Below are 16,669 nucleotides of genomic sequence, written 5' to 3' on the forward strand. Positions count from 1 at the left end.
TAATAATAATAATAATAATAATAATAATAATAATAATAATAATAATAATACAGGCATGGGACTGGAGAATGAATCAGAGTTGTGGTTGAAGAGTCTCCATGATGTCATTAAGTGAAATGAGGGAGGGGTCATTAGACATTAAAATGAGGCTTGAGGAAAGGAATGTAATGGTTTTAGATTTCACTTGGGGTAATCCCAGGAATGCTGAAAGCAAGCAAGAGAGAAAGGTTTAGTATTACATTTTTGAAAGAAAGAATCAAGTTGTAATCTCAGAACTGTTTTCATTATGAACAATGCACATATTTATCAATGGAAAGCACTAATAACAGAAAGTAACTTGTTAGTCATTATATTATTAAGGATGGAAGTAATTTTACATGCCTATGTTGTTGTTTTATTTTATTTTTATTTTTAAAAAAAGCCAGATTGAAATGTGTGGAGACTAATGATGGAATTTTAACTCAGCTATGGCCCAGCTGTAAAGGGTTAGGGTTAGGTATAAAGCTGTCAGATGACATGTCCTTTCAGACAAAAGATTTCATTAGTTCAGACAGTGGACTAATGTGTCAAAACAAGGGATAAAAATAATATTTGGAAATCATAGAATCAAAGAATCATAGAGTTGGAAGAGACCACAAGGGACATCTAGTCTAACCACCTGCCATGTAGGAAATCATAATCAAAGTATCCCAGACACCTGGTCATCCAGCACCTGCTTAAAGACCTCCAAAGAAGGAGACTCCACCAGACTCTAAGGGAGTGTGCTTCACTGTTAAATAGTTCTTACTATCAGGACGTCCCTCCTAATGTTTAGGTGGAATCTGTTTTCCTGTATTCTGAATCCATTGCTCCATGTCCTATTCTCTGGAGCTGCAAAAAAACAAACTTGCCCCATCTTGATTAAGATATACTTTCAAATATTTAAACAGGGCCATTATACCAGCTATTATCCTTCTTTCCTTCAGGCTAAACATACCCAGCTCCCTAAATCATAGAACATGATTTTTATAAGCTAAATGAAGGTATGAGCAATGATAAATATATACACATATTTATATTAAATAATATAAATTGTGAAAACTGGAATGTAATATCAATAGACATTGTTATTATATTATGTGCCATGTACTGCTCTTGTTTTAAGAATAAAGCTGTTTAAAAAAGAACATGGTTTCCAGACCTTTTACTATTTTGGTCACTCTCTTCTGGACACACTTCAGACTGTAAACATTGTTTTTGAATTTTGGTGCCCAGAAGAGTATTCCAAGTGAGGCTTGATCAAAGCAGAATAAAATGATACAACTACTTCCATTCATCTAGAGGCTATGGTCCAAAACACACAGCAGAAATAATACAGTTTGAGACCACTTTAACTGCTCTAGCTAAGTGCTAGAGGATCCTGGGAATTGTAGTTCATTGTTGAAGCAGAGCTCTCTGACAGAAAAGGCTAAATGTTTCTAATAACTACAGTTACCAGAATTCCCTAGCATTGAGCCAGGGCAGCTAAAGCAGTCTCAAACTGGATTATTTCTGTAGTATGTTCTGGACCTATGTTTCACATTACCTTTTTTAAGCTGCAGCATCACACTGTTTACTCATGTTCAACATGTGGTCTACTGGAACTTCTAGAGCTGTGCATTTCATTTTTTCTGCCAAAGTTAGTTCCTTACATTTCTCACAGTTGAAATTCATTTTATTAGCTTTGGCTCAGCTCTCCCTTAACCTATTGCCAGTCACCTTCACAGTAACCTTGATTTTGTCAAAAGAAAACATCCAAAGATGTATAATAAATCTCTACCATGTCACCTGTTTTCAATGCAGAATTTCCTGCTTCAGGTGTCTGTTGATATTTTTTTTGTTTAATACAAAAGAAGAGGACAGAGGACAGAAGAACAGGTCAGAGAGCTCATACCATCAGTTTCTGGAAAGACCACCAAAAGTCTGAAATAATTCAATTTGGATAACTCACATACACCCCAACACAAATTCCAAGAGCCAACGTTAAGATTAATGTATACTCAGAGGAAGAAAGTGAAAAGGGGGGTGTGTGCGTCAGCAAACTCAAAATAGGTCCTAATATTTGTGGATTTATATCTGATTTTTAACATTATTTCATTTGTTGAATGTACAGTGATTTGAGCCTTTAAAAACCAGTATGTACAATACAAAACTAAAAAGGAATGCATTTTTAACAACTTAAAAAAAACATTTTGAATGGAAATGGTTGGATTAACTTTTTTTATATTTAAGCAAAGAAACAAAGCAGAATTGTATGGCTTCATGTTTCACCTCAAACCTGTTTGCAAAGCTCCAGTATCCCAGGGACAATAGAGCACTTTTTGATGTTTAGGTAATGGTAATTCTATATCACTCTGGAGGTCTATGTAAAATGAATGCAGGGACATTCTTGGCTGTTACAATGTCTAAGGCAAACAGCTGAACTCTACCCTCTAAAAAGGGGAAAGGTTTTTTTCTTTCTTTCTTTTTCTCAAGAGAAAATAGAAGTTGAGAACGGACCCTTTGATTTATTCTGCATAACATGTGGCTAAAGGAGGGTGGAGTAATGGGGCCATCTAGTGACTTTTTCTCCATCTAAGAATTGTTTTAACGGATGGATAAATATTTGAAATTCATCCAGATTCTTTAACAGAACTCATTATCTAAATTAAGGAATTATATCTAAGTGAAATAATCTGATGGCCTGCTGCCTGTGTCCAGCTCATAACCACACACTTGCCAGCTCAAACATGTCTTCAAAGCTGCTGTGGGACTCTGAGCTACTGGGGCCCATGTAAATTCTGCTTCTAAGTATGCAGGGCATCCAGCCACTGCTCAGATTCCTTAGCATGGAGGAAAGAGACAATTCATGGGTCCTATAATTGCTGCAGTCTGTCTCCCACTGTTGGCCATTGGTGTTTTCCCCCCCATATTCATTAGCATATGTTGGTTAGCAAGAGAGGTCATAGAATCAGGGCCACCAGTCCAACTTCCTGCCATACAATAATACACAATCAAAGGACTCCCAACAGATGGCCATCCAGCCTCTGTTTAAAGTCCTCCAAAGGAGGATACTCCACCATACTCTGAGGAAGCATGATCCACTGTGGAACACTGTCGAGATACCATGCAGACCTCATGAGTCTCACTGAAGAGAACTTTTGGGGCATGTGTAATCAGGAATCAACATGCAGAAAACATACTCCAGAAACAGGATGCCACAGAAAAGTCTCTGCTGTGAAATTCAGTAAAGGCTGCAGAGCAAAAAATCCACCCATGCAGAAGCTGTAGGCAAGACAAGAAACTGCTGGACTGCTGAGTTCTCACACAGAGGCATTATTCTTGGTTTTGTTATATACATCAGACTGTTAAAGTGCTTCACCCAACTCCTATTTACAATATAACCACACCGAGCATTCAGCTCACACACTTATATACAATTTCCCCTCCTGGGATTTGAGTCCATCCCCCTACTGGTATGTCACCCAGTTTCCTGTCACCTGACAGCTGTGACTGTGCAGAATTGAAGTTTGCTGACTTCACCTCCTGCCCCTCTGTCATCAGTTTCCTGTGACTTGGGACTCTTCAAATGCTGAAGTTACTTTTTCACCTTGGTTCCAGTTGCAGGCCATAGCCACATCTATGACATTTTCTGCTCGGAGTGTATCTTACTCTGACAATCCCCTCCAAAGTGTCATGAGATGTGTTTTCATGTGACTCCCACATGTGTTGTGTAGTTAGATGCTGAGACCCAAGCTGTTAGCCAATCTTTCATGCCTCTCCACAGGTAATGCTTTTGTGAGAATGTCAGCTATGTTGTTCTCTGAAACAACATACTGCAGTTGCAAAACACCATTTTGAACTAGCTCACAAATGTTTTGGTATCTCACAGCTATGTACTTTGTTCAGCCATGGCAATGCATGCCTGTGAATCCTCATATATCACCGTTGGTGTGTTGTATGCCTCTTTCAGATCTGTCAACAGCTGCCTAACCCACTGGACCTCATTGGCTATTTCCGACAACACAGCAAACTCTGCTTCTGTGGTACTCAGTGCAATGAAATTTTGCTTTCTAGACTTCCATACAATCGGACGATCAACAAATCTGCTGGTCAAGCCAGTTACTGATTTCCTATCATTTGTCTCCAATGTAAATGAGCTGTCCAGATAGCCTTCCAGTTCTGACAAGCCTCCATATATCACCAAACATTTGTTCCTGGTACCTTTCAGATACTGTACCACTTTTATTGGTATATCTAGACAGGATATTATCACCACCCATCAAAGTCCTAAGAAAGCTCTATCCCATTCTAGAGCTAGCAATGACGAATGTTTCTCCTAAAAGATGTTATTGGAGTGGAATATCGCCTTAATCAAACAATTTTTCAGACCTACTAGAAAATCACTGAATGCTTGTTCTTCCATGATGGGGCTCCTGTAAAGATGGAGAAGGAGGGGCATACTTACATTTCCTCTGTATAGTTCAATCTCTCCATTGTCAAACAGAATAGTGATCCTTTTAGTGCATTTCTCTCCTGTGAAGCTGCATCCCTCATTGGCAACAAGTATTCTAAAGGTTCCAGAATCACCATCATTGTCATCACAATAATCCTTTAAAAATGGAGAAATTCAGAGTAGATATTAGCAACACATACAGATACCCATTTTTAAAATACCCATTTTAATGATACTCATGTCTAAAGGTAAATATCTGAGAAGAATACAGTCTGATCCCCATGTTTATGGTACCCAGTAACTGTTGTTTCGCTGACTCATGTCTGGGGGGGAGGTCTTTCTAGGCATCTGGAGGTTCTCCAAAGGGTCTCTATGGTCAACCTCCAGCAGAAATATAGCATTCACAATTATCCCCAATTTCCTACTATTTCACACAGTTCTCGCTATCTTGTTAGTCAGGGAATGTATTCATTGTGGATATGAGGGTCTGGTTCTGATCTGCTGTTGCCACTTATTGAATTCACTCCAGAATTGATTCTTCTCAAAAGAACCTATTTCTCTAGGAAAAAAAATTTGTTTTGTTTTTGCCTTTGCTTTTTTTATCATGACAGGAATCGATCACATTGTGACAGGAAATGGTTTCAAATGGGAACAAGGGCCATTTACACTGATCAACAATTCACTCTATTTCATAGTCACCATCAAAAAAGAAGCAAAAATTGACAGTGTTTGGTTCTTCCTCTTCAGAATAATTTTGACGCAAGGAAAAATGGTTTTGGTCAGCATGCAGGATAATGGTACATTCTTTTAACTCTTAGAAAGAATGCTATTAACTATCATCACCCACATAGCCTTCTACCATAACACACATTGTAAACTGCTTAGGGCAGTACTTCTCAAATAGTGGGGTGGGCCCCCCGGGGGGGGGGGTGCGAGGCTCCGTAAAGGGGGGCGCGAGGCTCTGTTATGCAGAGGTGTACTTATAACAATTTTATAGACAAATGATACTATTTACAGTCGCGCGGGGGGCGCAAAATGTTTTCTTCTTCCTGGGGGGCATGACAGAAAATAATTGAGAAGCACTGGCTTAGGGAATGCTAGTTCACTAATAAGCAGTATAGAAATGTACTAGCTATTGCTATTGCTATTACTATAAATTTAAAGTCACTATCAAAAAAGAAGCAAAAATTGGCAATGTTTGGTTCTTCCTCTTCAAGATAATTTTGAGGCAAGGAAAATAGTTTTGGTCAGCATGCAGGATAATGGTATATTCTTTTAACTCTCAGCATGCTATTAACTACCATCACCCATATGGCCTTCTACCCCAACTCTTACCTGAACTAATATATACTGACAGTTCCCTGGAAATTTATATTTCAATCCATCAAAGGTCAAATAATGAGCTGTACCAATGACTGAACAGGTCCCATCACAGATGTTTTCAGTACATTCCCATTTTCGAGCATGACACACACTGTAGTGAGCAGAAAACAAGTTCATAAAGTTACCAAAGGTTTAATTTGGAAATTAATATAAAACTGAAACCAAATTCTATCTCTTGGAGAGAGCAGATACAAAATCATTAATTACTGATGAAAGATTGAAACAAATAATCAAATTTTAGGCACCATGAGATATAAAGCATTTTTTAAAAAAATCTAAAAAATCTGTTCACAGTTAAACAGGCTGTGCTGACAGTTAGCAAACTGTACTCTAAGAAGACTGTGAGTGAACAAAAGCAGCATGAATTACAAAGAGTGAGTGGCCAGCCTCCTTGAGAATTTGTTTTGGGTTTTTGAAAAACTGAACTCTTCATGTGCCCAGCCCAAAAAAATAAAATAAAAAAAAAATCCCCTTTGCCCTTTCCCTCAAACATGATCCTCTTCCTATGAAGTTTTCCAAACCTGCTTTAAAGCATTTCAAGCAAGCTATGTTTTAACACAAACATGCTTTCTCTTCTTTAGTTTATGTTCACAGTCATACTAAATATGTAAAAACAACATATTTGTTGATGCTGGAAACAGAATGACAAAATATTTAATAAAAATGAATTGTTATAGAAAACATTTACTAACCTGCCATATGATTATAAAGGTAAAGGTATTCCCCTTTGACAAGGTTGTCAAGTCTGCTAGGTTGGCAGAAGCTAGGACTAGTGGTGGGAGCTCACCCCATCATGTAGCGCTTGGGCTTCGAACTGCCAACATGCCTATCTTGCAATCAACAGTGTCAGCATCTTAACTGCTTGAGCCACCATGTCCCATACAATTATACATATGCATATGATTATACATATTATTATACATAGCACTTAACAACTGGGAAATGCAAAATCTACAAACAATATCCCTAAAAGCATTGCTGCAGAAAGGTACAATAGGCATCAATTCAAAAACAGGAGAATTCCTTACCAAGTATTACAGTCTCTTGTTACAGTCTCTCCTGGAAGATACTCTTGTCCATTGTAAAAACAGGGACATTTTTCAGGCACAATGCATTTATTTCCATGTCTCACCTAGAACAGAGACACAGATTTTATTAAAGTTTTACATTCAGTGGAAGAAATCTGATAGGACACAACACAACATGTGAAAACAAAACACATGAGCAATAAAAAGTCACTTGAAGCAGCACACTGAGGAACTATAAAAAGAGAATAAATGACAGATTCCTTAAAGGAAGAACTATTTGAAGATGAATCCACAATTTTCTTTTCTAATATAAATATTTCTATTGATATATGAATAATAACAAACATCCCAAACAGGATACACATATATAGCACACCAATATATCACTATGAATATCACATCCCTACAATAAAAATACAGCAATATACAAACATAATAAAATACAAAACATCCCATAAATATTTGTACAGTAGACCCTTGTTATACGCTGGGGTTTGATTCCAAGATCCCCCATGTATAACTAAATTCATATATGATCAAGTCCCATTAAATATAACGACATGGCAAAATGGAGAGAGGAGGCCTAAACCTCCCAAATTTGAGGTTATACTTTGAGGCATGCTGTCTTCTGTGGCTGAAAGATTGGGTTACATTGGTTAAAGAAGACTTATTAGAATTAGAAGGGGAAGGGGCAATTTTTGGTTGGCATGCATATTTGGCCTACGAAAAAGATTAATAGAAATGTTTCAATTAATTGTATCAGGAAACCTTTAATCAGAGTCTGGAATTGATATAAAAAAAGAATTTTACCAAAAATGAGATGGTGGGTTTCCCCCTATGAAGCTTTCCATAGGAAAGTAATGTATAAAATTGCAAATTGGTATACATACAAAGAAATCTTGGATTCTAACGAGGGTAACTTAAAAGTGAAATCGAGAGACAAATTAATATCAACTGGTTCATTCACAAATTACAGAAAGATTTAAAATGTATCAAAAATTATATGGTTTCGACTCAGATGAGGGTGATTCAGAACTGGGGAGAATCCTGAGCGAAGAAGAAAACAAATTAATTAGTAAATTATATGATGTCCTCTTATGGTATGATACAGAAGAAGAAGTAGTGAAAAAACAAATGACAACTTGGGCAAGAAATATTGGTTATTCTTTGCAAATCACTCAGTGGGAGAAGGTATGGGCAAACGCTTACAAATACATAGCCTCTCAGAACCTTAGCGAAAATTTTTATAAAATGTCTTACCATTGGTCTCTTTCACCTGGGAAAATTGCTAGAATATATAAAGTAAGTAACCTGTTGGAAATGTAAAACTGAAATTGGCTCATTCTACCACTGTTGGTGGACGTGTAAACATGCTAAAAATTATTGGAGGAAGATAAACGATGTAATTGGAGAAATATTGGGGGTTGAGGGAATCCAGCAAAAAACAGTTTTTTTTTCCTATTAGGGATGATGGATGAAATATTGGAGAAAGAACATGGGAAAATAATTTATTATATGATTACACTAGCTAGAATCTGCTTTGCACAAAATTGGAAAAGTGAGGCCACTCCGGCAATAGATGACTGGTTATATGAACGGATGCAAATGGATAAATTAATGCAAGTGATGAGAAACAAAGCAGAAGGGAAAGGACTGGAAGAATGGAGAAAAGTATTTGAATTTCTAAAGTTAGGATGGAGAGAAATTGCTGTAATAAAGGAATAGAACAACTGGTTTGTTTAGTTAAATTAGGATAGGATCCACAGTTATATAGCTCATAATTAGAAAGTTCAATCACCCACTAAAAGCAAAGATTGGTAGGAAGGACATCTGTATGAAAGGATTATTCCTCAGGACAATATCAGGACAAATCACTCCTGCATTCCCAGGCTCACACAGTATATACACACCCACTTTTTCTAGGCAAGCATTCTCTGAAGATGCTAGCCACAGATGCTGGCAAAACATCAGGAAGAAACTCTTCTAGAACATGGCCACTTTTCACTTGGTTAGGAAGGAAGCAATGAAGCAGGGTCAAGAGGTGAGTTGCACAATATTACTTGAGATTACCTTGAAATCAAGAGGTGTGGTCTGCATTTACTTTCCAAGTATGTCCCACTATCATTTCCCCCAGTAACTTTGTTTAAGAACATTCATTTTTCTTACCCATCCAGTGGGACAGAGGCAACCAGACACACATCCATGGCTGACACAGCCTAATTCGTAAGTCTGACAGGTCTTCATACATTCTACTCCCTTAGCTTTTGGATCATTTGCAGGGCATACAAACATGGTCATGGGATGCCTGCAAACCAAACTTCGTTTTGCTTTAAGAAATAAAACAAGAGAATATCATAAACAGTCTGGACCATAAGTAAATTTTAATAATATTTCCAAGAATGGCAAAAGTCATGGTCTCCAAAGGTGTACCTTCCCGCAACTTGAAGTCCAAATGTTAACTTTGAATGTAACCAACAACTTAAGCAACTGGATTGCTTCTACACCTGATCCCTTTACTGACATTGAAGCACTGCTTTATTCTGAAACTTTTCACAAGGAAAATTAAAATGGAAACTCTTCAGAGGACTTACTGTAGTTTTCTGAAATTTCTTAGAAGGAAAATTAACACGGAAACTTCCAAGAGAACTTAATACACTAATTCACTAATGCCCTTCCTTCCTTTTTTGGAAGAAAGGCAGCATAGAAGTGAAATAAATAAATAAATAAATAAATGTTTGCTTGCTTGTTTGAGAAAGAGAACAAAGTTATATAAAAGCTATTCTACAATGTTGCTTTACAGGCTAATACCATTCACCAAAATTCCCCTGCAATGTTAATTAATTTTCTTTGGTTCCAGTTTATTGCTTCCTGCTTGGCCAAAGGCATGGAGTAGAAATTAGGAAGGAACTGGGCAGCTTCCGTTCCACACCAGCAGACAAGGAGGATAGAATTTATAGTCATGACGTTATTTTTTGTTCTGTTTTGTTTTCATACTGAAACAGTGAGATTTGTGCTATAAAAGAATTAGGCAATAAGAGTGGTAATTAACACCCCTTGCAAAAGGGAATAGACTCAGACTACCTAAAAGGTAATTCATAATTAATTACTAGCCACGTTGGACAAGATATAATAAAGTGGGCACAACTTGAAAAAGGAAGCATTGAATTAGTCAGAGTAATTAAATGCTAGTATTTTTAAATTACAATGAATGGGTTGTTGTTGTTTGCAACAACAATAAAATTGAGATATATCAGGTCTAATCTCCTCCTCAAATCGAGAACACAAACACAAAATAGTATGTCTCAATTCTCTACAAAAAATATGAAAGACTTTTACATCACTGTATTACAAGATAATTCTGGGTTGTGATTGAAGAACTATAAGGAGGAATTTTAGTGTCAAGTCAATAGTCATGAGATTTCCACACACAAGAGAATCACAGAACCACAGAGTTCAAAGGTGCCTCATTGGCCATCATGTCCAACTGCCTGCTCAATGCAAGATCTCCAGCTAAAGCTGGAGTAGTCTCCCCAGTAGTCTCCTTTTAAAGTCTTATGTAATTCAGTCAGGAAATCAATACAGTACTTCATAGATCTGTTAGACTAAACCCTCTGGATATTTGTGTGTGTGTGTGTGTGTGTGTGTGTGTGTGTGTGTATGAAATGTATATGTCTGCGTCTATTTTCAAGTTATTGCTATTTTGTAAAATGGACTCCACATGTTAGTGAACTCATGTGTGGTATTTAATTTAAGCTTCCAAGAAACCCTCTTCCAAACTTCTCAGTCTTGTACTGGTTGCAGGGGAGCAGAGATTCAGAGGGAAGGATAAGTTCCCCAATTTATCCTTCCCTGATTAAGGTGCTCTTACTAGAAACTGCAAAGGGACAGGGTGGCTCAGCAGTTAAGATTCTGGCTATTACAAGGTTGCCAGTGTGATGGAGTGAGCTCCCATCACTAGTCCCAGCTTCTGCCAACACAGCAGTTCAAAAGCATGTGAAAGTGCAAAAAGATAAATAGGTAACACTTTGGTGGTAAAGTAACAGTATTCTGAGGACCTTGGTGCTTAGTCATGCTGGCCACATGACCACAAAGTTATCTTTGACAACACTGGCTCCTTCGGCTTAGTAACCATGATAAGCACTACCCCCTAAAGTCAGACATGGCTAGACAATCATATCAAAGGGGAACCTTTTACCTTTTACTAAAAACTGCAAAGCTAAAGAAATCCAGAAGCTAAACCAAGAATGAAAATGAATGCAAAGGTCACGTTAACATTGCCCTCTCTTTAAAATAAGAAGGATAAGGTAAGGTAAGGGGAAGAATAAAGAAAATTTATATTAATTTTTAAATAGTAACCTCTGGCAGAAGGATGATGCTGAAAGAAAGCATCTGGTAGAAAAGCCCCTGGAAGTCTCTTTGAGCTGCAGTGCATGAATCCATTTTCACAATAACTAAAAGAAAAACAAGGGGGAAAGGGGATCATTTTATTGTTCTTTTATTAAACTGATACATGTGCACTCAACTAGACAGATCTACAACAGAAGTCAGAAATGCATGGCTGGATTGTTGCAAAATAGAAGAAATATACAGATGTGCAGGAGCTGCAGAAAGCTATGAAAGGCAAAGGAACATGAGGCACATAATATACTTCTTGAAAATTTCTTACATAGCCAGGACTGCTAGAAAAAGGGTAGCAACATGTTTAGTAAACAACACTTCTATGTATTCATAATTCTGTTTAATAATATGGTTCATCTCTTTAAAAATATAGTTAACAGTCACTACATTTATGTCTTTAACGTTTCAGATAATATAATGAAGTAAACCAACAATTCAATTTGGAAAGTAATTTTTTTTTTACACAAAACTGTAGTTCAGCATTGACCTTCCCAAGCAGCTAATCATCTGAGTTTGGAAAGTTATTTTAAATTATCATAGAATCAAAGAATCATAGAATTGGAAGAGACCACAGGGGCCATCCAGTCCAACCCCCTGCCATGAAGGAAATCCAAATCAAAGCATCCCTGACAGATGGCCATCCAGCCTCTGCTTAAAGATCTCCAAGAAAGGAGACTCCACTACATTCCGAGGGAGTGTGTTCCACTGTCGAATAGCCCTTAACTGTCAGGAAGTTCCTCCTAATGTTGCGATGAAATCTCTTTTCCTGTAGCTTGCATCCATTTTTCCGCGTTCTAGTCTCTGGAGCAGCAGAAAACAATCTTGCTCCCTCCTCAAAATGACATCCCTTCAAATATTTAAACAAGGCTGTGGTTCGGAGCTTCTCTGGAGAGCTCAGAAGCAGCCAAACTTTGCATCCCTGATATGGGAAATGCAGACATGTTCTACAGGAGTCCAGATCCCGCTCTAGAGCAAGATAAACAACTAAATTGCTCGAGAAGAGTGGAGGGGACAGAGGGACGAAATGCGACCATGCTGGTGCCGCCATTTGAATGGCTCACAGACATGGGCAACTATAATTAACTATACAGGAATTCATGGCAATCTTTTTTTCCCTTAAATATTTTATTGAATTTCATACAACTTATTCATCACATATTATATTTCTTATTATAACACATCTTTATAAACAGTTAACATTTCCCCATCTTCCCCTACTTGTATAACATACTTTAATTTGTTTGGTTTGTGTGTTCTGACCACTTCCTAACCCCCCCCCCCCAAATAAAACCAGGACGACCTCATACATGATTAATATATACTTCCTCTTGTGATTCTAACTTATAATACAGAAAGCATTCTTGCTTATCTCCCTCGCCATATTCTCTCAACCATTATATTTTCCTTATTAAGCAAACAGAAAAGCAAAAAAAAAAAAAATAACAGCTTACTAGAATATGTTGCTTGTTACTTGGCTTCAAATATTAATCTTTTAATATTTTCCATTATATCATTTAAGGGAATTCCCCCTTTCCAAACTATTCTCTTGTCTTGTATTTTTTGTTCTCACTTATTCTGAGATTATAGATCTCTATCATCCAGAAATTGCATGAAATAATAAAACTAAAATTTGTCTCTTCACTTCTTCCAGCAAAATCTAATGTCATAATATAAGATTTAGCCAATTTCAACCACATTTGAGGTCGAATTAACCATTTCCCCCCACTTTTTCTCCATAAATTGTACAACTGATTTCCCTCCATTTTGAACTGTCTTGGTTTTCCATCTTATATGATATTAAATCCAATTCTATCATGTGAAACAGCTTAATTCGCCATTCATCAATTTCTCGTCAGTCACAAAGGCTCTCAGAGCGGCTTACAAAAAGGTTAATTAGACAGTTCCCTGCCTTCAGGCTTACACTCTGAAAGACATGGCATAGAAGAAGAAGAGAATGGTAGTGGGGAAGGGGATCAGGTCCAGCGGTTCTTCTCTCCTTCTGAGGTCTGGACCATGACAGATGGACTGGAAGGAGTGCTTTCCTTCTTCCTTTAGGCCAAGTCTGATAGGAATGATAGGTATGATCTGCAAATATAATAAGCACCCCTGTATTCCTTCCTTGGCTAAAAAGGCCTATGCAATTTTAGGCTGCATCAATAAAACTATTGTGCCTAGATCAAGAGAAGTAATAGTGTCACTGTATTCTGCTTTGGTCAGGCCCCACCTGGAATATTGTGTCCAGTTCTAGGCACCACAATTCAAAAAGGACATTGAGAAACTGGAGCGTGTCCAAAGGAGGGCGACTAAAATGGTGAAGGGTCTGCAAACCATGTCCTATGAGGAACAACTTAGGGAGCTGGAGATGTTTAGCCTGGAGAAGAGGTTAAGAGGTGATATGATAGCACTGTTTAAATATTTGAAAGGATATAATACGGAACAAGCTTGTTTTCTGCTGCTCCAGAGACTAGGACCCGGAACAATGGAAGCAAGCTACAGGAAAAGAGATTCCACCTCAACATTAGGAGGAACTTACTGTCAGTAAGGGCTGTTCAACAGTGGAACACAGTCCCTCAGTTTGTAATGGAGTCTCCTTCCTTGGAGATGTTTAAACAGAGGCTGGATGGCCATCTGTCCGGGATGCTTTAATGGAGGGTTCCTGCATGGCAGGGGGTTGGACTGGATGGCCCTTGTGGTCTTTTCCAAATCTACAATTCTATGATTCTATGATTCATCTAAGTCTCTGATAAAGATGCTCAATAGCACAGGGCCCAGTACAGATCTCTGTGGCACTACTCCAGGATGAAGAGAAGCCTTTGGTGACCACACTTTGGATTCGGTCAGTCAGCCAATTCAAACCACTTAACAGTAGTACTGTCTAGGCCACATTTTATTAGCTTCTTTTCAAGAATATCATGGGGAATCTTGTCAAAACCCTTACTGAAATCAAGATATGCTACATCCACACTATTACCTTCATCTATCAAGCCTGTGACTGTTTTATAAATTAGGAAAAGCCTGCCCTCCAGTCTTTGAACACTCAAGTACTTTCTTCATGGCACATTGTAATCTAGTTCTGTCACATTTAGTACCTATTGTTTGCATCAGATGACTTGTAGTACTCTGTAATGTAACTCACAGCCTTCATACTACATTGCATAATATTGCAATAATGTATAGAGCCAAGAAGACATGTCGTAAAAGATTATTATACCACTATTTCTTTCTCCCATACCCTTTAAATTTGTGGTACAGTTAAAATGAGGTGATACCTATGTACATACCAGTGTTTCATGTTTTATTTCAGCCTTTTCATTTTTTTCTTGTTCTGTGCTCTTGTATGCATTTTTATATTCCACAAATGTCAAACACTTGCTCACAAGTGTATAATGTGCCCTTGCAAGTCAAACTTTACCTAATCAGAATGATGTAGATTGGGCAGAGAGCAGTGATTTTCTAACGATTTTCTAACCATTTTCTTACACAATACATGGAATACAAAGGCAGGATGTTTTGGTTTCTTTAAATAAATTTCTTTCATGCATGATCCTGCACTTACCACATGGTATGATGATCTGAGAACACATCACCTGCCTGGAAGATCTCACCATCATAGTAACAAGAGCACTGTGACTTGGGGAGACATTCTCCATGTGCATCAAGGTATAATCCAGCTGGACAATAGCAACCTTCCATACAGAATTCACTACAGTCTGTATCTGGATAGGACAGGGATCGACAAGTTTGGTTGCACAGACTCCCACACTGCTGGTAAATCTGATTTCCTGGACAACTCAAAGCTATAAAGCAGGATAAAATAATAAAAAAGCATAAGTATGGTATTATTTTCAATAATTGATACAGCAAAACATTATTTTGTGGTGTCAAAAAATTGCATCCCATTAAAAGTCACTACTCATAAAAAAAACACTACCCAATAGATACGCTCCTATTACACAATAAAAAAAATCAGGAAATGTACAGTGTGCCCACACCATGCTTCCAACGTACGCAGCTTCCAACATACACGGAAGCCGCTTGGGGAGGAAAACAATGGCGTGAGCTCATCGCTCTGCCACATGTACCCACCCCATTATTTCTTATGGGGCTCGAGCATATTTATTTTATTATTTTATTTATGGTATTTATACCCTGCCCTTCAGCCCTAAAGGCTATCAGAGCAGCTTACAATTATTATTTTTTATTAGATGATTCCCTGCCCTCAGGCTTACAATCTAAAAGCATAGGCGGATTTTCCCTTACGTGGGGGGATCTGAAATGGATCCCCCACATAAGGAGAGGGCCCACTGTAGTGAACCCTTCTAGGGTGTCATTTAGCCTAGGTGACCAAAAATTGTTTAAATCTGGCTTACTATATTAAAACACAAGTATTTATAACTAGAACATTTTGGAAGGAATGAAAGGGATTACATCTACAATTTATTGTTTTATAAATTCACACTTGACCTTAGGTGACAAATGCAGCCCATGTTTATAGTTCAGTGAGCAATCACATTTTCTTCTATAAATTTCTCAACTATATCATAATTCTACATAATTCAAAGACATAGCAGTCTGGATCAGTATGCAAAGGGATATTGGAGCACCTTTGAGACTAATAGAGAGGAAGAATTTTGTAGCATAAGCTTTCATAAACCTTTGCCCTGTGCAGACCGGTCTTAAAGGCCAGGTTAGGGGAGGAGTCGGGGCATAGCATCCATATGATACATGCCCTGGCTCCACCCCAGGAAAGCATGCTGCACTGTGCACTGCACTCTACAGCGTGCAGTGCTATGGCGCTCCTCTGGAATTGCGTCCGCATGACATAGCCCCGTAAAGCCATTGCTCCACAGCTATTGCACCCTGGAAAGGCCAGATCAGGGCCATGGTGTGCGGTTGCTGTGGCTCTGATCTGGTCGTAAAAGGGGCGGCTGGATGCTGCCCCTTTGGGGCTGTTAGCATAGCCCCTGAGTCTACTTTATCAGACGCACTGCTCCAGGTGCATTGCATCAGTCTACAAAAGCTCATGCTATAAACTTCTTTCTCTCAGGGCCTGAGCAGATGGGGCAGAATAGCATGGCCTGAGCCTTTACCATCCTGCCATCAGTGCTCACCTTGGTTCATCCCTGGTTTGGCATGGGGATGGACAAGTGTTCACACAGGGCCTGGGGCTGCTACTTACCTTGCTGACATGGAAACCGAAAAGCCACCCAGTTGTCCTGTCAGATGAGGAAATGGAGCATCTGCACCCACATTGCCAGGCAACCTGTTTTGCCATCAGCCAGGATAACAGGGAGCTTCTCAGATGGTTCACATATCAGCAAGCTAAGGAGCACAGTGGGGTTGACAGAACAGCCCATTTTTGCTGCACAGTTTTTTAGAAACTCCATGCAAAACCAGAGCTATTTTA

General features: G+C 38.4%; 1 protein-coding gene across 4 annotated transcripts in view; it reads right to left on the reverse strand.

Moving 5' to 3' along the window:
* The window catches only part of VWF (von Willebrand factor), a 247,354-nt gene that overhangs the window by 166,902 nt on the left and 63,783 nt on the right, over nt 1-16,669 (reverse strand). For all 4 annotated transcript variants that reach the window (XM_042469124.1, XM_042469122.1, XM_042469123.1 and 1 more), the window contains 6 exons: nt 14,819-15,059; nt 11,221-11,315; nt 9,031-9,191; nt 6,865-6,968; nt 5,789-5,927; nt 4,466-4,609 (listed from right to left, as the gene is read on the reverse strand). In XM_042469124.1, coding sequence (XP_042325058.1) covers nt 4,466-4,609; nt 5,789-5,927; nt 6,865-6,968; nt 9,031-9,191; nt 11,221-11,315; nt 14,819-15,059 — 884 coding nt within the window. The remainder of the gene's footprint in view (nt 1-4,465; nt 4,610-5,788; nt 5,928-6,864; nt 6,969-9,030; nt 9,192-11,220; nt 11,316-14,818; nt 15,060-16,669) is intronic.

Source organism: Sceloporus undulatus, chromosome 5 (genome assembly GCF_019175285.1).
Source record: "Sceloporus undulatus isolate JIND9_A2432 ecotype Alabama chromosome 5, SceUnd_v1.1, whole genome shotgun sequence".
Lineage (NCBI taxonomy): Eukaryota > Metazoa > Chordata > Lepidosauria > Squamata > Phrynosomatidae > Sceloporus > Sceloporus undulatus.